General features: G+C 43.4%; 1 protein-coding gene across 2 annotated transcripts in view; it reads right to left on the bottom strand.

Moving 5' to 3' along the window:
* Positions 1-5,431: 5,431 nt before the first annotated feature.
* Positions 5,432-26,521, bottom strand: part of MTHFD1 (methylenetetrahydrofolate dehydrogenase, cyclohydrolase and formyltetrahydrofolate synthetase 1) — a 44,212-nt gene continuing 23,122 nt past the window's right edge. Inside the window, exons 13-27 of one of the 2 annotated variants that reach the window (XM_075712189.1) lie at positions 26,416-26,462; positions 24,133-24,240; positions 23,957-24,031; positions 22,267-22,369; positions 21,005-21,081; positions 19,903-20,043; positions 17,014-17,082; positions 16,345-16,462; positions 16,022-16,161; positions 15,548-15,589; positions 14,388-14,488; positions 13,269-13,446; positions 11,944-12,051; positions 10,537-10,689; positions 5,432-5,521 (exon numbers count right to left, since the gene is read on the bottom strand). In XM_075712189.1, coding sequence (XP_075568304.1) covers positions 5,432-5,521; positions 10,537-10,689; positions 11,944-12,051; positions 13,269-13,446; positions 14,388-14,488; positions 15,548-15,589; positions 16,022-16,161; positions 16,345-16,462; positions 17,014-17,082; positions 19,903-20,043; positions 21,005-21,081; positions 22,267-22,369; positions 23,957-24,031; positions 24,133-24,240; positions 26,416-26,462 — 1,550 coding nt within the window. The remainder of the gene's footprint in view (positions 5,522-10,536; positions 10,690-11,943; positions 12,052-13,268; positions 13,447-14,387; positions 14,489-15,547; positions 15,590-16,021; positions 16,162-16,344; positions 16,463-17,013; positions 17,083-19,902; positions 20,044-21,004; positions 21,082-22,266; positions 22,370-23,956; positions 24,032-24,132; positions 24,241-26,415; positions 26,463-26,521) is intronic. The other variant, XM_075712190.1, reaches the window with a different exon arrangement.

The following is a 26,521-nucleotide window of genomic DNA, read 5'->3' as shown; positions in this document are numbered from 1 at the left end:
GCTACATCTTTCCCCCACTGCTCCATATGCACTCATAGTTCCAGCTAGGGAAATTACACCCTGAGACAGCAGACATTTTTATCTTTAATGCACCATATGACAATATGTAAAAACACGGAACACAAAAAGGAAGCTTGTGGAATACAAAAGCGAAATCACATGGCAAGAAGGGAGCTTATTTATACTACGTGCACGCCTTCCATGGCAACCTCAATTAACACCGCAAGTGTTCATCAAATATATGATACTGTAAGATGTATGTCACCCTTTTTTTTTAAAAAAAAAAAAAAAAAAGCGCTGCCTCAAAACATCACCAGAACATATTTGAATATAAAGATGCAAAAACGTGTTACCGCAACCAGACCAACTTCGGGACCGGCTCAGCGACTCCGGGCGGTCCTGACAGAGGATTTCGTGCTCCGCTTTTAAGCAGCAAGATGCTCGAACCGGGGGCTCCGGCGGGGCGCGCTCCCCCGCGGAGCAGATCTGGGGGGGTCATTCCCTTATTTATTTCATTTATTTTCATTTTGTAAGCGGAAAATGAGCGGCGCTGCCGGGGCCGGGGCGCGCGTGTGAGAGAGCGCAGCCGGCAGCTGCCCGCGCCTCAGCGGAGCCCGGAGCCCGGAGCCCAGAGCCCGGAGCCCGGAGCCCGGAGCCCGGAGCCCGGAGCCCGGAGCCCAGAGCCCGGAGCCCAGAGCCCGGAGCCCGGAGCCCAGAGCCCGGAGCCCGGAGCCCGGAGCCCGGAGCGCGGAGCCCAGAGCCCGGAGCCCCAGCCCGGAGCCCAGAGCCCGGAGCCCAGAGCCCGGAGCCCCAGCCCGGAGCCCCAGCCCGGAGCCCAGAGCCCGGAGCCCAGAGCCCGGAGCCCCAGCCCGGCCCCGCCGCAGCCCGGGAAGTTTTGGGGGCGCTGGCGCTGCCGCCCACGGGAGCCGGAGCCGCCCCCCAACCCGTGCCCCCCGCCCCAGGCACGGGGGTGCCCCCCCCCAAAGCCGAACCCCTCCGAGGGGATGGGGGGGGGCTCCTCGGGCAGAGCCCGCGGCCGCAGAGGCCGCCCCCCCCCCCCCCCCCCCCCCGCCACGGACCCCGCCCGCCCCCGCCCGCCCCGCGCCCTCACCTGAGGCCCGGCGCGCGCCGCTCCGCGCCGCTCGCTGCCGCCGCCGCCGCCGCCTCCCGTCGCAGCCGCGCCCCCGGGCCGGCGGGGAGGGCGCTGCCGCCAGCCCCCCGCCCCCCGCCCCCCGAGGCGGCCCCGGCCCGCCCCCGCCCCCGGCCCCGGGGCGGCTCTGCCGGCAGCCTCCGGCTGGGGGGGGGAGCTCCGGGACCCCGGGCCAGCCCCGCACGGGGGGCAGCACCCCCCCGCCCGCAGGGCAGCATCTCGCTCTCTCGGCAGATCGGTGTCCCTTTCGGGGCGTCCCTCTCTCCCGGGGGGCAGCACCCCCTCTTTGCGGGGCAGCCCCCCTCCCTCCTGGCAAGGCAGCACCCCTCTCCCTCTAGCACAGTAACCCTCCTTCCCTTCCCAGGTTGAGCCCAGCAGCGGATGACACACGCAAACCACAAACTAAACTCAAGGCCAAGGTCTTCCCGGCGACTGAGCCGCGGTTCTCCCTCTGGATCCCAGCGGCGGCCAAGAAGCGCTCCCAGCGAGCGGACGCAGGCCCGGGAGGAAGGGACCACTGGCGTTTGCGGATCCGGCGTTGGCCTGGCTCTGTGGGCAGGAAGGGGTCTTGCTCATGGCAGGTGTTTTTTTTTGTCCCACCTGGAACCTTTGCAGCTTTAAGCACGCACCGCTTGGGTCGCTGCGGGAGCTACACCTTCAGAGGGGGTGAGAAAGACAACTAGTTCTTGGATGGAAACTAATCCTTGCCCAAAATACCAGAGAAAGTGCCTCTTTCCTATGAGCCTTTTTTCTCCAAAGCAGCTGAGATCTGACTTTAAAAAAAAAGAAAAAAAAAAATTGCATCTCCAGCTGTTATGATTGATGGTAAGGCCTCCGGAAAAAGGACTACCAAGCGCAGCTGATGAACTACGTGAAACTATAGTTCGAGATGCGTGAATGTCCCCATTCATCTCCACGGGGAGCTGACTGACGCCCACAAACGTTTTAAGGACATTAACTACTTCACAGCATGTCTGCACATAAGAAACCAGGCGAAGCAGCGTACTTTGATCCCGCAAGTGGCTTCCAGTGTAGGCCAGCCTTAGAAAAATACACGTGGCCTCCCCCCTCCCTAACTTCTTCATGGGGAAAAAAAAAAAAAAAAAAGGTACAAAATGGGTTCTTTTGGCTGAAATTTCAGCCAGTAGGGCAGAAAAGCGGATCAAGCAACCAGAAGGAATTGCCTTTTTAAAAGCTCCCCTATGAGATGTGTTTGCTCGCGTTCACTCAGGCTAATCATCTTCATTTGGAAACGGCTTCTCTCCCCAGGGTGGGCGGTGGGTTCTAATTACGATCCACTTCGGCATGAAAGCCGAGCGAGGCTCCTCAGCGCGAGGAGATTGTCCCCCGTTGCAGTCGGAGGCAGGAGGGAAGAAAGCCGGCAGCGGTAACGAGGATGGCTACGTGCCTGCGCTGCCTCGGGGGCGGCGTGAAGGAGGCAGGTTCTCATCAATCCCATTCAGAAACACCTTGCATGGAATTCCATTATTCCTGCTGCTCCAGGGGAAGATGGCAGCGCCGAAGGCTGTGGTGCAAGGGAAATAACAGGGTCTGTGGCAAGCAGAGGATCTGGTCAGAAGCTTGAAGGAAGATCCTGGCCCAGCTGTAGGCTCCGGTTTTCTTTCTGAGCCCACACTGGAGTGCTGGTGACACGTAGCAAGCCAGCCAAGCAAAGCTTTCTCCTTTTTATTTTGTCCCCCCCCCCCCAAAAAATCTGTGCTATTTCTTACGTGACACGATGCAGAACTCTCATTAGAGCACAGCTCGGGGAACGGATGGCCGTAATACCAGCTAAGGGCTCTGGGCCCACAAATAGCCCACAGCCAACAAATTCATACGTAATTAGTTTTTTCTCTAGGCAACGGGAAAAGAAGACAACCTTCCAATATTTAGTTAGAAGAGATTAAGTGTCCTTTGTGTCCTAGTTGATAGGGCAAGAACTAGCTGGCATTCTTAGCTGCAAAAGAGAGTTAAGAAAAACCAACCTATTTACGAATCTGTCCTGCAAGACCTAGTGTAGGGACACTGGACAGCTCGCATCCCACTGGGTTTAAAGTGCAGGTTAGAAAAGCTTCCCCACTAGCCTCTAGAGATGCTTGGGGGCTATTTTTCGGCCCTTACGCTTTGCTGCCTCCAGTCCCCCGGTGCGGAGCAAACCCTTCAGCAGTTGCATGCCTGAGCCGCTGCTCTGCCTCACTGCAGGAGGTGGACTAGCAACCTCTTGAACCATCTCTACAAGCACATGCCTATGATCTCATGCTAAACTAAAAGGAGGCTAATCTTAGCATAAATTTGCACTTATCCCATCTTTCATAAGCATAAAATGAAGGTGGAACACAGAGCGCTCGCAGGAAAGCAGTGTAGCAGGGAAGATTAAATGTAGGAACTGACAGCAGACTTGGCAGCGTCAGCTCTGGCAACCTGCTTCAAGGGAAGGCTTGGCCGCCAGTGGAGAGGCACTTTGAGCCAGGCATGGGGTCTGGTAACCGGGGACCACCCCTTCTGAACCCCTGCGACTGGCCTCTGTGTGCTCTGGCAAACCTGGCCAATAAACCAATAAAGCCTCAGCTGCATACCATCGAAAAGAAAATTTTAGCAGGCTGTGAATGCATCTCAAATGCTCTTATGACGATTTAAGCTATTCTGTCTTTGCTTCTGTGACAATCAGGTAATTTTTATATAATTATTCTCCCCTACTGAATAACCTGAGAGATATAGATCTCTCTCCACCCCCCCCATATATACAGTACCTGTGCACTACAGATGCGCCCTAACATCGGTGCATACCTACATCCCAATTCTCTCAGTTCCCCCCAAAATTGGAATGTTTTTAGATTCACTTCTGATGCAAGCAGATGGGCCTTGCAAGTCTTAACTCAGATCTTTTGCAGTCAACTGCAAGTATCTCAAATTCACGGAATAACTCAGGTAGTTTATTTCCTATAGACGACACGCATCATCTAGGAAAGGAAACAAGATTAAATGCACACGCACAGTGGTGCATTGCAGGCAACTTATTACTGCAATAATCACTTCTACTTGTCAATACTAGGATTGCTGCTTCGTACAGTTAATCACAGAAATAAGTTCTACTTCAATAATCTCAGTGCATACATTAGAATCCAAAAAGCACTTGAAGTATTTACCGGTTTATTTGTATTAGTTAAAAAATTGGCAGCAACTGTATTTTTATGTTACAAAATTATTTTTGGCCTGCTAACAAAACCTGCTACAAATTACTTGATCACTACTCACATCGTCTCTGTTCACCAAAAAGGTACCTTAGGAAACAAGGCTCGCCAATGGTGTCACCGTACTTGTTGAGCTTAAAATGATTCAAAAGAGACATTTGGTAGAAGCCACAGATATGGGCCAGAGATCCGGTCCCTACTGATCTGATATCCAGAGGTTTGATTTCCACTAACAGTAGAATGGTAGTCACAGCTGGGCTTTCTAAAAGGGAAATCTGATGTGGCTCAGGTGCCTGCAGGAATAAGTCACAGCAGAAGCCAGGGTAAGCACTTCTGGGAGAGATGAGAAGCAAAGGGGATTCCTCCTTGCTCCCTCTTTCAAATGACATCGGTGCAGTTTTAGAGCACAGCAGTTTCTCCCATAGCATGAGAAATGGGCTACAGAACTCAGCATGGCAAATAGGAATATGCAGCGTACAAGACTTTCAAAGATACTATATGCTACAAAAACCCTATGGTTAAGACAATCAAGTCCCAAGACTGTTTCAAACAGCTCCACCTTTAGGATTTTTAATTATTAAAATCATGTCACTGAATCAAAAGAGGTCACTAAACCCAAGCTTTTGTATTCTGCTTCAGCTACAGTTATGAAGCAGGAGGTCTGTAGAGGAAGTATGCTTTATATGCTCAGTGTCAACTAGCTTGGAACACAGCAGTTTAAAAATTATTACAGATTAAATGTAAGTGGTTGATTCTTTAGTACTCCTCCTTCCAGTCACTTCTTGCGCTATATCCTCAGTCATATCTTGTTCTGACTTAAGGGAAAAAAAAAAAAAAAAAAAAAAAAATCGGGGCATAGTTCTGTTTACATGACTCATCAGGTGTTCTTCTGGGAGCTAAAAAGAAAAATAAGTTTAATTACTATTATATAGTACTTCAGGCAACTTTCAGCCCGAATTATAATCAAATGTCATTTGGAAACACATGGCATAATATGAGATTGGATTAACTCCATTACCTCAAGATGAGAAATAAAGCCCAAGTATCAAAAGCCTTCAAGGAGGCACCTACCCTTGGTTAATAATTCCGTTCAAAAGAGCCCCTTTACTTCTTCTGTCACTGGGTCCAAGTCTATATCATAGAAACAGGGTCTCGTAGGAAGTCCTGGCATAGTGCTCATCTGGACAACAAAAGACAAAATGTTAAAATGGAAGCAGCATAGTTTCACGCAGAAAGTATAATACTAAATCACTGCTGAAGACTATGATGGCAACGGCCGATGCAGCTCCTTGCACTCTACGTACCAGCTGGATGATGGTCACGTACCATTTTGCAGCATACCATGAGAATCAGGAACTCCTGGCTCAGTAGATAGATCTGGGGCTTTGGGGTTTTTTGGGGGGGAGGTTTGGGGAGTTTTTTTGTTTGTTTGGGGTTTTTTGTTGGTTTTTTGTTTGGATTTTTTGGGGTGTATTTTTTTTTTTTTTTTACAATGAGGATTTAGTTTGGCTTATGCCTCTGCCAGTGACTGAGTCCAAGATTTGGCAAAGTACCTAGATATCCAGCTGACCAGTTAACTGTTAGAGGAGCATTCATGGACTTTACTGTGGAGAGAAAATAATTACTTGTGGCAGTTTCCTGGTTACTAAAATGAGGATACATGTTTTAATACAACTTTACTGACTGTAAAGTCTCAGTTGATTACAATTCTTTAAGAGTCTAGAACTAGAAGCATTAAATAATTAGGAATAATTACTGTTGAGAAGAGAATTTAAATACTTGGGGGTGGGCAGGTCTTTTTTGGGGGTTTTGTTTTTGGTTTTTTTACTGGGTTAAAGCTTAAATGGAGATGGAGAGGTCAGTTCTGACTGGAACATTTCTGAGGCATTCAAGTCAGAAGGGCCGTGCAGTGGCAGAACTGCAGCTAGCAAAACAGCTGCCAGCACTACGCCTGCCTCAGGCCAGTCCTCTCCAGTTGTCCGAGTACTCTCCGCTGCCGAGTACCCAGTTTCAGAGCTGCAGAACGCAAGGCTGGCGGGGACTACGCTTGGCCTGATTTACTAACACAGCTGACAGGATTTCCCCTTCCCTAACTCAGCATTTAGCCCAGCAGCACATGCAGGCTACATACAGATGCTCTACAAAGGTGGGCAACTCGTCACCATGCTTGGTACTTTGTGCCAGTGGTCATTAACCCCTTTAATAAAAAATTCAAGGTCTCATTTTCTATCTGCATCATCTGGCCTCAGCTTTCACAAATCAATATTGTTATGCCTGTCTCCATTAGATTAAAGATCTCTTTGGCAACCTGGTATTTTCTTCCTGAGCAAGTATTTTGCACACTAATCAAATTACCTCCCAATCTTCCTTTTGATAATAAGCTAAGCAGCAAGGAGGCAAAGCTCTATTGCTTAGGCATTTTCTGAAGTTCTCAAAACTGTTCGGGGAGCTTTTGGAGTCCTGTCCCGTTTTCCTAAGCCGTTTAACAAGTGCTAATATGTCCCATATGTACCGTACCACTGCAGGTCTTGCATGGATTATGCAGAAGTAAAAATCAATTCTACTCTTCATAATGAATTCTAGGACTGCACCAGCTTTTTGTCAGAGCTGCTGCTTTCCCAGACAGAGAACAGGGGGACTACAGAGAAGACTGTCATTCCTTGTCCTTGTGTTTAGTTGTATGAATATTTTGCTCTCAAGAGCCAAGGTTTTAAGAGATGTAAAGTGCCTGGAAGGGTTTTCCTGTTCCCACCATAGTCACTGCCAGTCTCCAGTCACGCAGAGCAAGAAACTTCCTATTTATTTACACATCACTGTACTATGATTCGTATTTACGAATCATAGAGCTTTGCAAATCTCCACCTACAGATTCAGAGGGCCACAGCAGGAGCTGAGACAGTGACATTCAACAGAGTACGAGGTGCCATATCGCTGAAGATGGGCCTGACTTTACTATTTCTTGCATTTTCTATTTTGAAAGGAATGGTCACTTTTCCTCCTTTCCCATCCATAGGGCAGCCCACAGTGGCTACTCTGCTATCTATTTCTTAAAGACAGTCTGTAATCCCTGAATTTCTATGCAGTACAGGATAGTCTCCACCCAGGCTACTAATTTTCTGTACAAGTGTCTACAATGCTTAATGCACTCAGTTATTTTCAGAGCTGAAGAAATGAACTCTTCCTCCATTATCCTCCTCCCTTTCAATGCCACGTGCTGAAAAAGAACACAGGGCAATTCATGCTATTTACTTACACAAAAAAATTAGACCACATGGATATCATCAATCCCTTTGCAAGATTTCAAATAAAACCAATATCAACTAAGAATTTATTGCACTTGTGGAACTTCTGAAAAAAAAAAAAGCCATTTAGGAACTAAAAAAAACCAGAGCCGAATAAATAATTTGTTTTCAATTCATCAGCAGCACGAGAAAAGAAACCCAACCAATTTGAGTCCAATGATTTATTTCATTTTCATTATCTTCCATGCTCAAAGTTAAATCTACATAATCTTTGAAATTATATTTCCCTTAAAACCTCGAAGTATTTCACTAAAGCACAACAGCTTCAACTTTGAGCCAGAAAGGGAAAAACCCACAACTCAGAAGCCAAGAAAAAATAAAATGTGACATACCTTTGTGATTAACTTCAGATAACAAGAATATGCATGCACCGGTGATTAATTTCACCTCAAATTTCTCATAAAACCTTCTGCAGAGAGCTACATATTTGCTGTATTTTCAGCTCACAGTCCAATGGCTGCTGCCAAAAATTTATTCTGAGGCTAACACACCTCCTGCTGAATGGGTTTAAAATAGTGATCCGATTCAAAATGCCCTGGATTGCTTCTCAAAAGGACATCTCTTCCCTGGCTTTGTAGACACCACAGAATAGCGATCTTCATGTCCCTAACCAGAAGACTTACTGTTAATTCTGGCAGAATTAACACCACAATTTACTACATGCCCAACAAAACATTAGGAATCTGGGAAGGGAGCAGAAAGAGTCCAACTTCATAGAAACTGAAGACATCGGAAAAAGAGCCAAAACGTTAGTTTTGATGTCTGAAAACACCTTTCTCTTGTGTATCTCATTAGTGCTGTGTACCCTTTCCTTCTCCAGTGCTTATTAAAAAAAAAAAAAAGAAAAAAAATAATTGTTTGGATTAAATCTTGGCTTGCAAAAAATGCCATTAATAACAGGAACAAGCATGCTACCTTTCATTTCATCCCAAAACACATATTACTCTTTAAAAAGATGGATGAGCCAGACTTTAATCAGGATGTGGTTATTTTATTTATGCTGGGTAATCTGGAAACCCTTACCTACCTTTTTTTTTTTTTTAAAGAATTGAAAGAAAAAGATATACAATATTTGGGTCTAGCTAGCATTTGAAGGAAGAAGGGATCCAACTCATAAATCAGCAAATTTCATCATCTGAGCCATGCACCCCTAATGCTTTTGAAAGCTTATTAAAACAAACATGTTGCCATGAAGACTTCAGAAAAAGGTTCAGGCCCCAAAAATAAGAAAAAGACAGCTGCTTGCTCCAACTACTCCATCCCCTAAAATGATCTAACAAGTTACTTAACGTTTGCCCAGAAGAGATTCCCCAGATAAGATTTCCAGTGGATTCTTTCATCCTAACATTCTTTCTTTGGATGCAAACCTGAACATAAGCTTGTTTTGCAGGTAGCTCCTCTTTCTGCCAGGCAATTCATATCAAAGCTATTCTAGGATCCTGTTTCCATTGAAGCTACTCTCTCTCTCCTCTCAGTTGACATTATGCTTATCATGTCAAAGAACAGAAACTAAAAACTCAAGGGCATAGTAAAATGAATTGTTGGAACTGATGCAGGCTGAAGAGCAAACAGATGGTCAGCAAAACCATGAGAACCAAATGGGAGGGGAGACTGACAAATGACTAACAGCACAGGTCAGCTTCACTTACAGAGATGTCTCATCAGAAGCTGTTTGTTTTATAAGCTTTGGAGGAGTTGTCTTGTTCTACCCTGATCTGCAGGTGTACAGTCTTCACCTGCAATACTGCAAAGTGCTTTCATCAGGAATGCAAAGTCACAACAGCAATTAGGTGGGCCAAGGATTTCTCCCATCCCCTCTACCAGACTACAGTTCCCAGAATTCATTAGAATCATGGAATCATTTAGGTTGGAAAAGACCTTTAAGATCATCAAGTCCAACCATTAACCAACCACTACCAAGTCCACCGCTAAACCAATTAAGCGTGGAGTAGTAATTAATTTCATGTTTCCTGGCTTGGTGGCTGGATTATTTTTAATGAAAGTAAAACTAGGAATCATTAAGGTTGGAAGGGACCTCTAAGATCATCAGTCCAACCATCAACCCAACACCACCATGCTTACTAAACCATGTCACAAAGTGCCACGTCTACACGTTTTGTGAATGCCTCCAGGGATGGTGACTCCACCACCCCTCTGGGCAGCCTGTTCCAATGCTTGACTACCCTTTCCGTGAAGAAATTTTTCCCAATATCCAATCTAAACCTCCCCTGATGCAACTTGAGCCCATTTCCTCTTGTCCTATTGCTAACTACTTGGGAGAAGAGACCAACACCCACATCACTACAACCTCCTTTCAGGTAGTTGTAGAGAGCAATAAGGTCTTCCCCTCAGCCTCCTCTTCTCCAGACTAAATAACCCCAATTCCCTCAGCCGCTCCTCATAAGGCCTGTGCTCCAGACCCTTCACCTGCTTTGTTACCCTTCTCTGGACACGCTCCAGCACCTCAATGCCCTTCTTGTACTGAGGGGCCCAAAACCAAACACATTATTCAAGGTGCGGCCTCACCAGTGCCAAGTACAGGGGGACGATCACTTCCCTGCTCCTGCTGGCCCACTATTCCTGATACAAGCCAGTTACTCTTCTAGCTACAGAGCTCACCCTTTCCTCATAATCCACAAAAACAGAGATGTGGAACGTGAGGAGTGCACTGGGGGCTTGCTAAGTATTCAAATGGTCAGATGGTCTATTTTAGCTTCCCTGTTCCCCCTGGGGAAAAAACTTACTAAGGGCATTTAATACACTGGACTGTTATAACACCATCTGTAAATGATAAGGACTCCCCTAATTTAAGATACCTTTTGTAACTGCTTACTGGAATGCACATGAAGTTTTTTCCTCACCCCATAGTTGAGGGCTTAACTCAATCACATACCGTTCCTACTAGCGGATACAGGAATCCAGCACCAACGCTGGCCCGAATGTCTCGAATTGGCAGAACAAAACCCGTAGGTGCTCCTTTTTGTTCAGGGTCATGAGACAATGATAAGTGAGTTTTAGCCATGCAGATTGGCAGGTTTCCAAATCCCTGGGAAAGGCAATGAAGAGAGAGAGAAAGAAGAGAGAAGTAAGCGAAAACCCAGTAACCTTTCCTGTACAGAGATGTAATGGCTGTATTCTGCCATTCTCTGCAGACGTCAGACATTTTATCAGGACATTTAATTTTCACCAACTGCTTCACCCACAGCCTGTCAGATCTATTGACCATTCTACATTCCCATTCCTTCTCTCTCAAAAATCTCTCTCCACCCCCTGCTAAGTATTAAAGAACCACCATGGCCCCCAGCACATCCAACTGAGGAAAAAATTTAACGGTATGGAAGTGTTAGATATACAACCTTCATAGCTAACTTACTTTCTACTCTGTTCCCAAAACATTAATTTAAATAGCTCAGAACTAAAGTTCTTGTTCAGCTGAGGTCATTTAATTAGAAATATTTGATCAATATAATTGCAGGTCGTGAGGAAGTAGCAATTACATAGCTATGGTATTTTGATAGACTTGTAAAGGAATATACATAAAACATGAAAGTGAGAAACTATATATACCAGTAGTAAATGGACTGCAAAAGCAAAATTATTCAAGCACACTGTAAACAAAGAGTGGCTAGTTCTCACATTGCCCTTCTCTTCAAAGCCCTTTACAGTCCTTCATTAATGCAGAAGCAGGTAAATTCACAAGAATGTCATGCTAGAGAAGAGAAAAAGCAACACAACCAGAAAGCATCTAATTCAACAACCAGATGCCAGGTTTAAAACTTATAAAAGTAGATTTTTTTCCAAAAGAAGTATTGTATCAGCTGTGGAACTCTTTCTGTGAGGTAATTGAGATGGCTAAAAATCCATATGGGTTCAAAAACTGATTAGACAACTCAGTGGAACAAGATTTAAAAAAAAAAAAAAAACCCAAACCCAAAAAACCATCAGAGACTATTTAGCACCAGTCTGACCACTTGTAGTTCCCCAGTTCCTAAATCGCTGAAGGACTGGAGAATACAGCAGTGAAAGACCACTGAATCCACCTGCTCTTCTCTCCCCATACGCTATCACAGATGTGCTTCTGGGCCAGATGAGTTCTGTCTTCTCCACTAGAAGACAGGGCCAGTTTCTCCCTCCCCATACCACCTCCTCTTCCTCCTCTGCCATAGCAGCATCCAATGAGTCCCAGACAAAGACATGATTTGAGTGATGATTCCCTTCATGCACAGTTTGAACATCACTGTTCAATATGAACATTTTAAACGAAAAGCACCACTGGTATCAGGTGACGTGGAAGACTCACTTGCTTAGTGTACAAGGCAACTTTCTCCTGTGCTTCTGGAAGCAGCTCAATGTCACTGGCCCCATAGATCTGCTGTGCAATAAGTCTGATCTTATCTATAACAGGGAGCTAGGGAAAAAAAAAAAAAAGATGACAGGCAAGTCAGTGTGGCCAAACGACAAAGAGCTGTAACATCACAGCAGCTTCTCAATCCTTCATATGTGCTGTGCAATGCCCATCTACAGACACAAGAGCTATTCCCGTTTGCTGTAGAACAAAGCTATACAGTAATTTGAGGGTGTTCAGAACAGGTTTCACTTATCTTGTTGCAGTTGTTTCTCTTGGTAAGAGGGCACTACAGTCAGAAACAAAAAGACACACAACCGTATTTCTTATAAGCTGTGCTTGCATGTTCATTACCCATGCTGCAAAAGAGGTATCTTAATTCTTTCTCAAGTCTAATTCAAAAAGCAGACAAACATAATTCGAGGGGATACAAGTCAACAGTTAAATAAAAGCACAAATAAAACAGGTTAAAGAAGAAAAACTGAAAGCATCTGTTAAAGAGCTAAAATAGATATAGTGACATAGCTCTGTACTTCATTAGGTTCTTGAATAGGTGCCTGCTGTTAAAGGAGGATTCAGGCCATAACCTGGGAACTAACAGTGACTTCGTTACCTCCAAGTCATCTGTCAAATTTGCTTAAGTACAAAGTCATTAGAAATACATACAGATGCACTCTCTTCCACCCTGACCTGTAGCGTGACTCCATAAACCTTACTTGCAGAGGAAAAAAAAAAAAAAAAAAGTTAAAAATAGACAAATTCTGTTCCATAGCCTGTTGTACAGATTCCCATCCTGAGCAACAAGTGTGCCCAGCAGCTCTGTGGTAAGGTAACAGGTTTGGTCAGGCTTGTCCCATTCCATGCTCTGTCAGGAATGCACGTCTCCAGTTCAAAAAGTAAACTTTCCCCTACCCTGGAATATGGCTACCACGGTAGAAACCTGTTTGTCATCTCTAGCAGGGTCACAGCAGCATCTTTCAGTGTCAAAAGTAAATACTTGGTAGTCAAAACAACAAGAACTGACTAACTAGGACTGGGGGAATAAATCATAGAATCATAGAATCATCTAGGTTGGAAAAGACCTTTAAGATCATCCAGTCCAACCATTAACCTACACTACCAAGCCCACTCTAGACTAATCAAATGTTATGTTCTAAAACCAAATTCCTTCTCAGTTTTTCAGAGCTGCCTTTCAGACAGCCTTCAGCAACTTAAGCTAGTGAAACCAACTGATCTCCGCCTTACAAAGAAAGTACCTCTGTAATACTGCAAGTTCTTACCTCCACATTATAGAGGAACCTGAAGTTGCTGGGTGTCTGCGATGCTCTCTGAACAGCTCGGGCCAGCGCAACCGCTCCTTTACCTCCCTCTGCCCAGTGAGTGCACTCCACAGCATCGAACGCTCCCGCTTCCTTTGCCAGTTGTACTACAAGGGCCAGTTCAGCCTTTGTATCCGTTCTGCAAAGAGAAAAGTTTGTGCATTTGTACCAGAATGCACACACAGTAAATTAACTGTTTGTTCTAATCATTTGTCGCTCTTGTTGACAACATCCAAAAGCTGTCCAAAGAAATCACAGAATCCAGCCATCAGAAAGCTGCTGAGGGGATATCCACCACAGCCTTCTCCACCTTGGTGAAGGAAGGTACTCCACAGAGGAACAGACAGCAACAGGTAGCTCTGGACCTACATGCAGGAATCCACGACTACTGACAGAGCAGCGTTCCAGGCTTTCTGTGGTATCTGTCCTCTATTGGCAATGCAACTCATGTTTTCAGAAGTAAACTCAAAAAGGTGTTAGTATTGCTGATTTAGAGGTGCTATATCATGTGCACACAACAAGCTAAAAACCATAATTTCTCTAGATCAGCCAATACTCATTTACTTCAGATGAATAATCCTTAGCTGGCTACTCCACTTCAACAGGCATCAGCTTTAACACACCAGCTCAAAGCCCTTCTGGTTGCATAGAAAGACCACACACAGATTCTATTTCCTGTGCAGTACACCGTGCAGAGCCCAAAATGCTTCTTAGCAGGGCATAATTATTCCATACAGTAGACCACTGAACACAGTGTGGTCGACAGCGCAGGCACCTCACCATCTATTATGTGCTTAGATTCTGCATCGTCACAGGCACCTTTTGTCCACGGTAATTTGGCCAGTCAGGGTATAAGTGATGGCAGATAATAGTCACTGATCATAAAATCCTAAGCAATTTAAAAGGAATGCATTTGAAATGACTAAGCAGAGCTCCCCTATTTATTCAGCATTTTCCGAACAATGCAAAATGTTGCGAACGATACATCAACAGTAGTGAAAACAAGTTTGTGTTAAACATAGCATATAAAGTGCCACAATTTTATTCCCACACATCACTTCGATGTCCCAGCTCACTTACTTGAAAGCATTGACAGCCACTACTACTGGGACACCAAACATCCGTGCATTTTGGATTTGCTTGTTTAGGTTACTGCAGCCTTTTGCCAACAGTTGAAGATTCTGTAACGAAGACGGCAAGCAGGAAGCACATTTTATCAGGGGCAGTGAAACTTTTTGTTCCAAATCTACTACGTCTACAGCTAATGATAAAAATGTCAAAATGGGAATGAAATCACAAAGGCAAGTCCCCAGTGCTACTTTCTGAACATCCTGACCAGTGCAGGCTCTTGGATGGAAGACAGGAAAAGGAATGACTACTTCTAATGATCACTGGTTTCAGCTGCCAAGCCAAGGTAAGAGAAATCACATTTTATCTTTTTTTTTTTGGTTATTCTTAGTAAGTTAATACCCCTGCTCATTAACTCCTCACAGTAAAGCCTCATTTTCCTCTCTGACACATTCCTCTTTATATATTAAATATCATTAGCAGTGAATTTCATGACACTTGTTTGAAGCCTGTGGCAACAGCTTTCGGTTTACACATATTTACATATTGCAGCATCAGAGACTATTCGTGGAAATCCAGACATTTCACCCCTTCCTATGCAAAGAATAATCCATACAGAAGCTCCACAAGTGAAAAAGCTGCAGCAGTGTAAAGAGAGCCAGACCAATTATCCAAATGTATACAACCATTCAAGGTACAAGGAAAGAAGCTGAGATTTTAGTTCCCTTTCCTCTCTGCTTGCAAAGGAGCGGGGGAAATAAAACCAGAAACTGCTACTGCTAAGATGAGAGTAATTAGAGAGGCACTCTGCATATTTTCAGAGACAGTATTTCAGCCAAGAAATTACTCCATACTGAGAGGGTCAGGGGACACAGAGTAGATATTACTATGAAAAATTGAGTGCACAGACAATTGCATGAGCTCAGGAGAAATGAAAAGGCTCTGAATACTGGCTAGATCAAGTACAATAAACACTTGAAAGAGCAGAGCCAAAGTAACATCATTAAATTAAATTAAAAAAAAAAAGAGAACATTATAGCTTTTATGAGGAAACATTTCCCTGGCAGCTAAAGAAATGACACACACTAGCTATCCAGGCGTGCACTGCATGACAATGTCGTGTCATGACCGCAGTTAGTTGGTCAACCGTCACAACAGCTAAAGAAGGTTACCTCTTCCATGTACTCCTTTGGTAAAGGTACCCCAGCAGTGACCTGGGGAAAGAAGGAAAAAAAAAAAAACATGGCACGCCATAAGATTTTTATCCATGACAGCAATTCGTGCTTATTAAATAGTGTCAAGATACAACGTTCTACTCCAAGGCTGATCCTTTTTTCTAAGAAAAAAAATAAAAGGAAGACTAAAAGACTGCAAGATACACTCACAATACAACAAATGACTGACTGTGGTAATATCACAAGTGCCCCAGCATACGGCCACTTCATTAGGACAATAAAACAAGCAGGTATGTACCTGTAACATACTACAATGAAGCAGCTTACAAGCAGCAGGGACGCATGGAATCCTTTTACAACTGCAAATCTCAAGACAATTACAAGCAGATCAAACCCTGCAGGGCTTATAAGTGACTGGAGCAGAACAGTAACAGCCCCTCACGCCTAAAGAAAACCTGGCCTAGTACTTACTGCAGGCCCTCCTCCATGCATTTTCAGAGCTCGGACAGTAGCAACCAACACCACCACATGAGGCCGGAGACCAGAATAGCGGCACTTAATATTAAAGAATTTCTCCATGCCTATGTCTGCACCAAATCCTGCTTCTGTAACTAGAGTAGGAATTAAAAGAAAAGAAGCTTGTGAGAGGTTGCTGGGCAGAGAAATCATGATCTGATTATATAAATCAGAAGCTTCTTCCAAGACAAAAAAACCCAAGACAGTCACAATAAAAAAAGGCAGATCCCTCCCTGCAAAATAAACAAACAGAAAGCAAACAAAAAACCACCCCACACACTTACCAACAAATCCCTCTTTACCCACAAGCTTCAGTGCTATTTTGTCTGCCAGCACTGAAGAATTCCCATGTGCAATATTGGCAAAAGGTCCAGCATGAACAAACACTGGTGTTCCCTAGAAAGGGGGGGGGGGGGGAGAAAATCAGAGGATACAATTTAGCAAATCTGCAGCATTTCAGGAATTAAGTACTATGGTACCTGAAGGTGACAAAAAACCCACCAAACCACAACACGCTTTTAGAAGACAGATCTTAAAGCCTTCTGATCAAACATTCGTTATCAGTAATAAGGACTACAGGGCAAACAGGATTATAATAATCTGCACAAGTGGAGATATTAATCCGCTTAGGAAAAGGATGGCTAAATCCCAGCAACTCTTTGCCATTATGCATCCACACCATTTAGATTCCCAAAACATTTCCTGGCATTAAGGACAACAGAACAGAGATACAGCAAAGTTTAGTGCATTTCCTCAGGGCCATCCCACATGCCAATGGCAGACCTAGAAAGAAGCTAGCCTTCTCCCCTAGCCCTGAACCCTAGGTGGGAAACCACAGTAAACCTCCAACTCTAAGCTGAGTAAGCCCACACTGATTGTGATGAATGAGCTAAACCAGTTGCATCTTGGCTCTGAGAATACACATATAGCAAATCATCTGTGCTCACCTCTAGTGTCTGCATGAGGTTTGGTTTAACAGCATCTTTCATCAAGACAGCCAGAGCACCAGTCACTCCCTAAAAGAAAAAAAGGGCGATCAGTTTCCAGATGTACCGAGACCTGGAGACAGTTCCCATGCAGCGTCAAGGCTCTGCTTTTGTCCTGGCGAGCTTTCAGGACCAGAACCAGCAGTTGTTCTAGATATAACTAATGCTAGTCAGGGCAAGGCAGAATAATGACCTTTACATCCTTGTAAAAGGACTGGTGATTTCTGCTGGAGGCAGCCTCTTGGTTGTGACCTTGCTTGGCCATCGCTTTGGAGCGAGGGCATAAAGACCAATCGCTGTTTCAGTGCTACAGCAAGGTTAGTAAACTATAGCAGCGAGAGGGTAACCCTTAGGTACGTACGGTTTACTGTAGCCCATTCAGTGGCACAAAGCAGGGAGTTTTTCAGGACAGTTGTTACACAGGTTGAAATACTGGACCACACTCATCACCCTAGTATCTCAACTGTAGCATTACCATCTGCCTTTTGCAGTATCTAAGCACACTAAGAAGTTTAAAGTTACACCGATGTCAATGTTCTTGGGTTTTGCAGGTAGATTTGTCTTGGACTTTTTTCCTTCCTCATTTCAGCAACTAGGCTCTACATATTGGCCCTAAAATGTCGTTAACAAGCTGCTACATCCTGGCCAAGTCTCTTGTGCAGAAATAACTTTTAAAGTGAACCTCTGTGCTCATGAGAAAAGACCAGGCTGATATCATGAAAGGCAAACACTGGAGGCCATGTTTCCTCTGAGGTGCAGCAATATACCCCACTACAATTCTGCTTCCTGCAAAGTGAAAGCTTGTGATTTTATCCACATCTGCTTTTGGAAGCGAAACTGAGGGTTTGGTCACTCTTGTGACTGACACAGTCCAGTAGAAACCAAACTGGCTGTTACTCAGCACTTGCAAAAGTAACTAGAATTGCTATCATGGGTACTGAGCCAAATGTTCACAGCAGTTATGAAAACCTTGAATCATGATTTCTTTTTTTTCTTCCCTTTTAATTTCAATTGGATTGCAGCACTCAATTATAGGAAAGATTTTTTTTAAAGACATTCACTGCTTTGTTTCATTAGTTTCAATCTTGCCACATGAAAGCTTATTTAACATTTAATGGATAAGCTTTAAACTTCAGACATCTCCAGAATAATGAAACTACAGAGCAAGATTTCCATGGTGACATTTCAGGCCTGTGTCACTCAATGGCACTTCAATACATACCATCTACTAAAAACCTGTAGCCGGTTTTTGATTCCACGTTTCTTTGCACTTCCTGGTAGCACACTCATGACACTGGTTATATCACAGCAGAAGGACCCAGACATCTTATTGTGCCAGTCTGGTCTCTGCGATCACCACATTTCTGCCTGCATGAGGAGTATGTAACACAGTCCTAATGATGCAAGCCAATGGCTGCCATCAGCACAAATATGTAACATTCAAGAGAACCTGTTGGACAGGTCTGATACCATCCTCCATTCCACAGTTGCAGTGGACAAAATTACGCTTAATTAGGATAAAAAAAAAAAAATCTTCAGATGAAAGACTTCTATCACCTGGACTCTACATAAAACTCAAAGCAACTCCCTACCCAAGCACCATCTACCTCCACTGCTGATGGGCAGCAGGAGAGACTCCTGTTTTCCAGAACAGGGTTTATCAGGTACTTAAGGTTAAACTGGCAGCATGCTAGCAGTAGGAATTAAAATCTCAAAGCTGCCTACAGAACTTTGGCACATGCTCTTCCTCATTCCCAAACGTCTCTCATAAGGACATTTACAGATAAATGGTTCCCAGCCTAGCCCTCTTCCTGCAAGGCCAAAGTCAGGCCACATTGTTAATCTACTGTTTGTTAGGCTTACCCTGGGAAGAAGTAAAACAAACCCCCCCCCCCCCCCCCCCCCCCCCCCAAACACACAAGAAAACAAAAAACCCCACAGCAAGATTACAAGAGCTGGGTAACCCTTAGTGCTATGTCCCACCTTGCTGGAAACACAGGTCAGGATACTCACCCTGTGGATTCTTCTATCCCACTGGAAAGGTTCATTCAGAAAATGCAAGACTAACCTCATTAACACCACATCATGCAAATTTCTGATACTCTTGTCTTTTGCAAAGCAGGCTGTGAAATATCTACTATACAGGACAGCAGTAAGCATTGATATCATATATCTGTCAAGAACTGTACTAATAATTATTGTATGGACAGCTGCAAGACAGCGCTGCAGCTTGCAACTGCTGCTTTGGACTGCTTTACATACTGGCAATAGACATCACCAGTGCTACTACATTCAGCATTTCATGCAGTGGAAATAAAGGGTTTGTGTCCCTCACCAAAGGGTGCCTTATGGAGACCTTGTACTTTTTGCAATGCTTTTACAGCATTCACAGTCTTCCAGAATAAGATACTTCATAATCTGTAATTAAATTTGCACAAGGCTTTGTTCCTGCTCAATGTTTTCCTCACTCCAGGGAGCCTGAGAAACAGCATGGCCAGCCGGATGCATTTTGAGTTCTTCTGACTCGTAAATATGCTTTTTATCTAGAAGCTACCATGTATTTTCCCATTAATTCCTATGGTGCTAACTTCAACTTGACACACAGCAGATCACAGAGGACCCTTTGTCCCTGCCCCGGTCACACGCACACACACACACACACTCTCTGGGTAAGGTGCTAGCCACACTAAAGTAAAAAACCTTCATTAACTCCAGGGGCTAAGATTTTATCTTTGATCTTCTATATGCTAAGGTCTTTTCTGTACAGAACTGTCTCTATGCTTTTTAGTCCAAGGACTTTCAGAAGTAATAGGAAAAAGTTAGCATTTAAGAACTGAATGACTTTCTTACAAGGTCATCTGCTGTAACTGGTTCTCCTCTCTTGCTGGAAGCTACTACCATTCTGCCCAGTCGCTTTTTCATATCATCCAACCCATCAGAGAGTGCTAGAATTGCCATGATTTCACTGCTCACTGTGATGTCAAACTGAGCCTGCAAGAGATGAATGAAGAATGTGAACTCATCAAGATTCCCTAGCAGTAATCCTTACCCCTGTTAAATTCTTGAAACAAGGCCAATCATCACCATCATAACAAAAAAAACCCACAACACCAAAATGCAGACATACAAATACAAAAGAAATCCAAAGGATTACTCTCAGAACATACTTCACTTAATCTGGCCATTTTAAACTAGATTTTTTTCTGCAAAATTAAGTAAAAACTACTTATTCCGTTGGTATTACATGACTCTCTCCTGGCACATACATTAGTGATTCATGTAAGAATGCTTAACAGTAACAAATTATATTTGAAGACTGAGCTTACTAACTCATCTGACTATCACTAAACAGTACAGTAAGTGACAAAAAAAGAGTCAGATTCTATAGAAAATGAAGGGTAGAATTCATCTGACATAACACAGACACCTCCATCGAAGCTAAGCACCCTAGGGACATTTCAAGTCAATAGAAAGGCTTTTCTGAGCACAATTCATTTGAACTATTAATTTGACAGTTACTTAAGGGATGAGAGGAGTCACAGCCCAGATTGCCTATATTACTCTATTGATTATATAATGAATCTGGACAACAAGCTTAGATATTGTGTCTAATTTTGGCCAGATACATCCCACCCAAAGCATCTGCAGTGGTGAAGATTAGCCATTGCCATGCATCATATTTACAGAGGGCACTTGTGCACCACTGTTGTTATGCCACAGCCATCCCAGTTTGGGAAGCCAACATTCAGGAGAGAACAGAGAAGGAGGGAACAGACAATAAAACTAAACACTGCACTGGTAGCAAATTTAACTGCTTGGTTGAAGGGACTTTCTGCTTTCTCTTTAACAAGGTACTGGTAAAAGATGGAAACATCTGAAATTACAGAAACTTGCTTTAGGACCACATTTTTCAAAGTACTTTTTAAAACATGCAAGAAAAGGGAACAATTACCGTTCGTGAGAAGCCTTTTTCTGTTGGAGATTGTCCAATAGTGATTTTCCTAAGGAACCTGTCATTTGTATCCACCACTGTGAGGAATGCAGAGAGAAAGATGAGCAGTCACATTGCAAGTCATAAGTCACATCTATGCCCTATTACAACCACTCAGCTAGATCACCCATGAAGATAGGATGGCAGTTTGAGATACCACCCTCTCCTAACGAATGGCAAGTGCTACTCAACATGATTCTTCCCCAAAACTAAACTGCAACAAAGTTAAGATACCCGCAGTCACATGCAGACCCTGCACTGCATCCAGAGGGAGTCTACTTTGCTTTCCGTGCATTAACCGCAAGTGCAAAGCCTCTCTGAAAAGCAGAGCTGCTAGTATTATTCCCATTGCTTTTTCACCATCATTAGTCAATGTGAAATCAGGAAATTGTTACAGACAAAAAGAAATAAAATTCTCATTTTATAAGTTAAGCGATAACATGGTCAGAGTCTACCATGTAGCGAGAAGAGTTTCACACAGCCCCATTAACTCAAATTACCTTGGAAACACAAACTATCAAATATTGGTATTGGCTTAAATTTGCTGTTTCTTACTATCTGCTTGAAAAATTCTAAGTATTTTATAAAACATTTCCCATGAGGCAGACTACTTTAGCCCCATTACAGGTTATGAAGCAAATTTTGGAGAATACATTTCATACTGTATTTTAATAAAAAGAAGAAAAAGCAATACTCCTGGGGTCTAAATCAGAAAAAAATGTCCATATTTGAAATTTCTTTTGCTAGTGAAATATGAAATCTGCCAGACCTGCCTTCAGGTGTCTTTAAAAACCTTTTAAAAATCTGGCCTTTATTTGCTGTCAGTCCCCAACAGAGCAAGTGGGCAGATTAAAACTGAATTTAATCCCAGAGCAGAACCCTCTCCTTGCTCACAGAGATTTCTCAGTCAGGTAAAAAGGCTGTTGGCTACAGTTGCCAATCTCGACTCTCTCAGTTACTGACAAACCCAGAAACACAAACTTGCACCAATTAGTGAAGTCTTAATCTTTGTGAATTCAAAGCAGATTCAAGTCCCTGCATCAGACCCTTTAGAAACAGGATCCTAGCTGCAGGCATCTATCCCACCAAACACTCAGAAGGAGACGCCAGCCTTGCTCTCCTTCCCACTCTCCTAGGAAGCATAGTTCCTGCTGCACTTGCAAACCTCTCTTTTGACGAACGTTTTGTTTCTTAGCAATTCTTTCATTTAATGGCTCTTGTACCTCTTTGCCATGTTATGGTGCCTGGGTCAATGTCCAATCTCACAAATAAGCTTACTTCTTCGTTTGTCAAAGCCGTAGGATCAGTTTTGTTAATGCCCAATTTCTACGGAAGGAAAGGACAAATAAAAGAAAAAAAAGGTATAATGAAAAGATTCACAGAAATTAACCTTTCACTAGAGCAATGAGCCTTTGGCAGCATCATCTGCATATTCAGAAATAAGGAGGGGCTGCCTTTTTGGTGCCCCTTCCCTTCTTCCCCACAACAACGTAAGACGATCCGTATCAGTGTGTATCTGGAAGCAGAGCTTGCTGCTGGCCAGCTAGTAAAGGGCAAAGCAGACAATAGAGCTCATTAGGGCAGGTTGTCACCAAGCTTTGTGCAAGGCATCTACAGAAAAGAGTGAGAGCTCCGCAGTTCCTTACATGCCTTGTTCTAATCATTAGTCTCACATACCTACATCCATTTCTCATTAGTTTGCCTAGGGTCACTGCACACAGCCATGCGTATTTAAAGACACTGCTTTCAGCATGCTGGTTAAGCAACACAAAGGAGGAATTAAACAATTCAGTCACAAGGCTGTCAGCATCCCAGAAAGCTGATCTTGAACATACTGAGAGGATGGGCAGTTTGCCAAGTTGCTTAACTGAGAGAAGAATTATCTCAAGAAGCCTGATACAAGCGCAAGCTTAGGAATGAGGAAAACGACTGAGTTGATTTATGAACGAGCAAGCTTTTTTTAATTAACTAAACAGCTAAGTCGTATTTTTCTCCTGAAGAACAGCAGAAGAAACTCTGTTCTTTTCCTCTTCAAGCACATCAGTTAGAAAAATAAATTTATAAAGAAAGAAAAAAGATATCATCTTTCTGGAGTATTAGCATCCTGTTCACATCTCAACATTCTATGATTCTAAGAGCGGTTAGGGAAGAGTTCCCTCAGCAGTACGTCAGGAACACCAAGCAATATGACATAGCTTCTTTGCTCAGCAGTGGAAACAAACCACACATTCTCTAATTGTTGAAACATTATAGCCAATTAATAAATCACAGTTTTAGCTTCCTAAGCAGTCTGACTATTGCTCCTGACTTCCAAATGGGCAACTGATCCAGCCTGAATGCTGTATAAACAGGTTTGTACTTTGAATGAGTTTAGCAGGCCCCAGGCTCTCCTCCTAGCCAGAAGGTCCAACCCCAGTGCAAAACTATTCCTCTGTTAATCCTCATTTTTGCAGAAGTCAGGGACACATGCTAGTTCACATTAATTTCTGAGGATCAGAGGAGCTGTGGTCTGCTCAGGGACTGCCACTCAATGACAGGGCTACTCATCTAACTGGGAAATCTTTTTTGAGGAGAGGAGGAGTAGGCAATGTAGGGGACAGGTATTTTTTTCCATTTTCCCTGTTTTCTCAATCTGGGTAAGAGAAAAAATTCTGTGTTCTCTTTTTGCTGAATTTTATAAATTGCCTTTTTTGTGCTGCATTATCCATACATCAATGATTCTTCCCCTTGGGGCCGTCATCTCACTGTTTTCTGTGCTGTAACAAGGGCTACCATACATAAAGTATGTAAAAGCTAAATGCCAGCAGAACGACCTAGAGGACAACACAAAGGTTTCTGTAACCTAGCTCTGCTTATGTAAAGGATGAGGAAATGGAATGGAAACAGAAACCAATGTGAAACCAGTGAATTTACCTGCAGTCTTCGGATCTGAATGTCTGAGAACTTCCTAACACCGTTGACAGAAGGCACCAAACGGTTGTAGAGAGCCTTGCAGAATGAAACAGGTAGTTAATTAGAACTGCTGGCACCCCCAAAGCATCTTGGCCAAAGTGGGCTGGGTTCAAATACATCACAAGAAAGGATTGTACCTGGTCAGGCTGAGTTAGCTCATGGAATATACGTGCGTCGACAGCAGCAGCGACCAGGTTGTTGGCTGCAGTGATAGCATGGATGTCGCCAGTGAGGTGAAGGTTAAACTACAGAAGATAAAACATATCAGTTACCTCATCCTGCTGCAATTTTCATTTATTTCAATTCGTCGTAGACAGATGGAAAGAGAAGTATTAATAGTGATGTTAAAGTGGGTGAGGGTGGAGGGGGAGAGATTGCTCAGTATAGTATGTGGAAGAGAGGAAAGAATTTCTCTAAAACAGAAAAATGCCTCCCCCACATTTATGTCATTTTACAAACTTCCAGAACGAAGCTTCCAAATAAAAAGGGTTTTTTTCACCAGAACAGTTCTCACAGGCTCCTTAACACCTGAGAAGACCATGGCATGGAACATCTGCATTGCTCCTCCTTCACCTTCCTTCTGACATACTCTGATTATTTGCACAACAGGTTTCACACATATATTATCTTTGTGGGAGCAGCAGCAGCTTCAGCTATCTGAGCGAAACTGAAACTAGCAACCTTGTGTAGTGCTAGCAGTAGAGCTGCGGTTGCACAGAGCTCTGCATAAGCTAACCACTCAAACACACAGTATCGTAGGCAGAACTTGTAGACCATGTACTACACAGTGACACTGTTAGTAGTTTTCTTGGTTTTATCTCATTAGAAGATAGTTTGAGGGGGTTTGTCTACATGAGTTATCTGACTGCACTGTAGCTATACTGACAAATGGCTTGGGATATATAGCTTACGTGACAAACTTGCATTACGGCAGGGGTGTAAAAGGTGTGGTTAAAACAATCCTTTTCCTCTGTAGCAGAGCAGCAAAGGAGGAAGATGAAAAGGAGACATTAAAAAAGGTGATGTGATATGACAGACCTTACAATACCATTTTGTTCAAGCCTTACCACTGTGGTCTTAAAAACCAGATAGCTAAAAGCAGAATGCAGCTAGTCACACACTGATTATAAATCCTAATTAGTAAATGCTAATTGTGGTCTCATTCTACATACATGCAATAAGAAGCAGTTATTACTACCTTGGTTCTGCAGTATGAACTCAAAAGTTTTTCACTTCCTAATCTTTTCCTAGGATGAAAGCTGCATGCAGAAATATGAATAATGTATCAAGGTCAGTACTGCAAGTAGTGACTTCAGTTTTATTTTTACATATACATATATATGTAAAGTAGTGACTTCAGGGTTTTTTTTTATATATATATATATAGACACATATATATACACATTTCAATTTTATGAGACATACATCGATTAAAACACCCCCACAAAACTATGTGTATTTATACCATGTGGGTCATACTTAAAGTCCTTTCAGCCAGTTTGGTTCCAAGAGCGGGGCTGTTTCCCACTGCTGCACACAGCCAAGTATTTTGGCTTGTCTTATTAACACTCCCAAAGAGAAGGAGATTATTTTTCCTTTCACATCCATCATTCACACACGTTCTTGGCACCTGACTAAATCAATATTCTGCCTCCTTAACATTTTTATCTTTTATGGATTTGCTGCATCAATTGGAACAAACAGCCCTTTTGATCATCTCTGCTTTTCTTCCTAAAATTGCCCTGTGTCAATCTATAGTGCATGAGACAAAGGTAGAATTCTACAGGCAATTACTCTGAGAGTTGAGAGAAGCACGAGAGCACGTGCTACACGTGCCTTTCAATTCCCTGCCCCCAGACACAGGATTTTACTTGTTGCCAAGTCACGTCAGAAATATGCTGCAGTGCCAGTCCCCCACAGGCTGAGGTCTTGGCATTACTGATTCCCAGCTTCTCTTTTCCCATTTCATGTTAGTAATCTAAAACACAAGTACACCAAAATAGCTCACAGAAAGGGTCGGTGACCACTGCTGCTGACAGAACTACTTAATATGCTTCCAAAACATATTAAGTCATTATCATTTTCATTTCAGTGCTGCAAGGAAGAGGCACAGGATGTACTTTGCTCAAGGGTATACAGCAATTTAAGGCAGAGAAGGGGAGGGAACAGAGGAACTGGGAATTCCCAGTTCTATGAAGTTCCCTGACCATGCAGGCACCCTTCCGAAACAACCAAAGATTTTTTTTTTTTTTTTTTTTTTTTAAAAAAAAAGCTTTGCTGAAATCAAGCATCCAGTTCTTGGGAGTGCTACACTGGGTCATCAAAAAAAAAAAAAAAAAAATTTTGTAAGCTATCTGATTGCAGTATCTCTTCAAGGTCTGTGAGCTATTTGTGTAATGAGGCTTTGTATAAAGAATTACCTCTTCCATGGGGATAACTTGACAATAGCCACCACCTGCAGCTCCACCTACAGAGAGACAATAGTCAAATCATGCAAATAAAGGTCTCTCTAGCCCAGAGTGGTAT

Source organism: Pelecanus crispus, chromosome 6 (assembly GCF_030463565.1).
Source record: "Pelecanus crispus isolate bPelCri1 chromosome 6, bPelCri1.pri, whole genome shotgun sequence".
In the NCBI taxonomy this organism is placed as follows: domain Eukaryota; kingdom Metazoa; phylum Chordata; class Aves; order Pelecaniformes; family Pelecanidae; genus Pelecanus; species Pelecanus crispus.
This window is presented reverse-complemented; position numbering and strand designations above follow the sequence as displayed.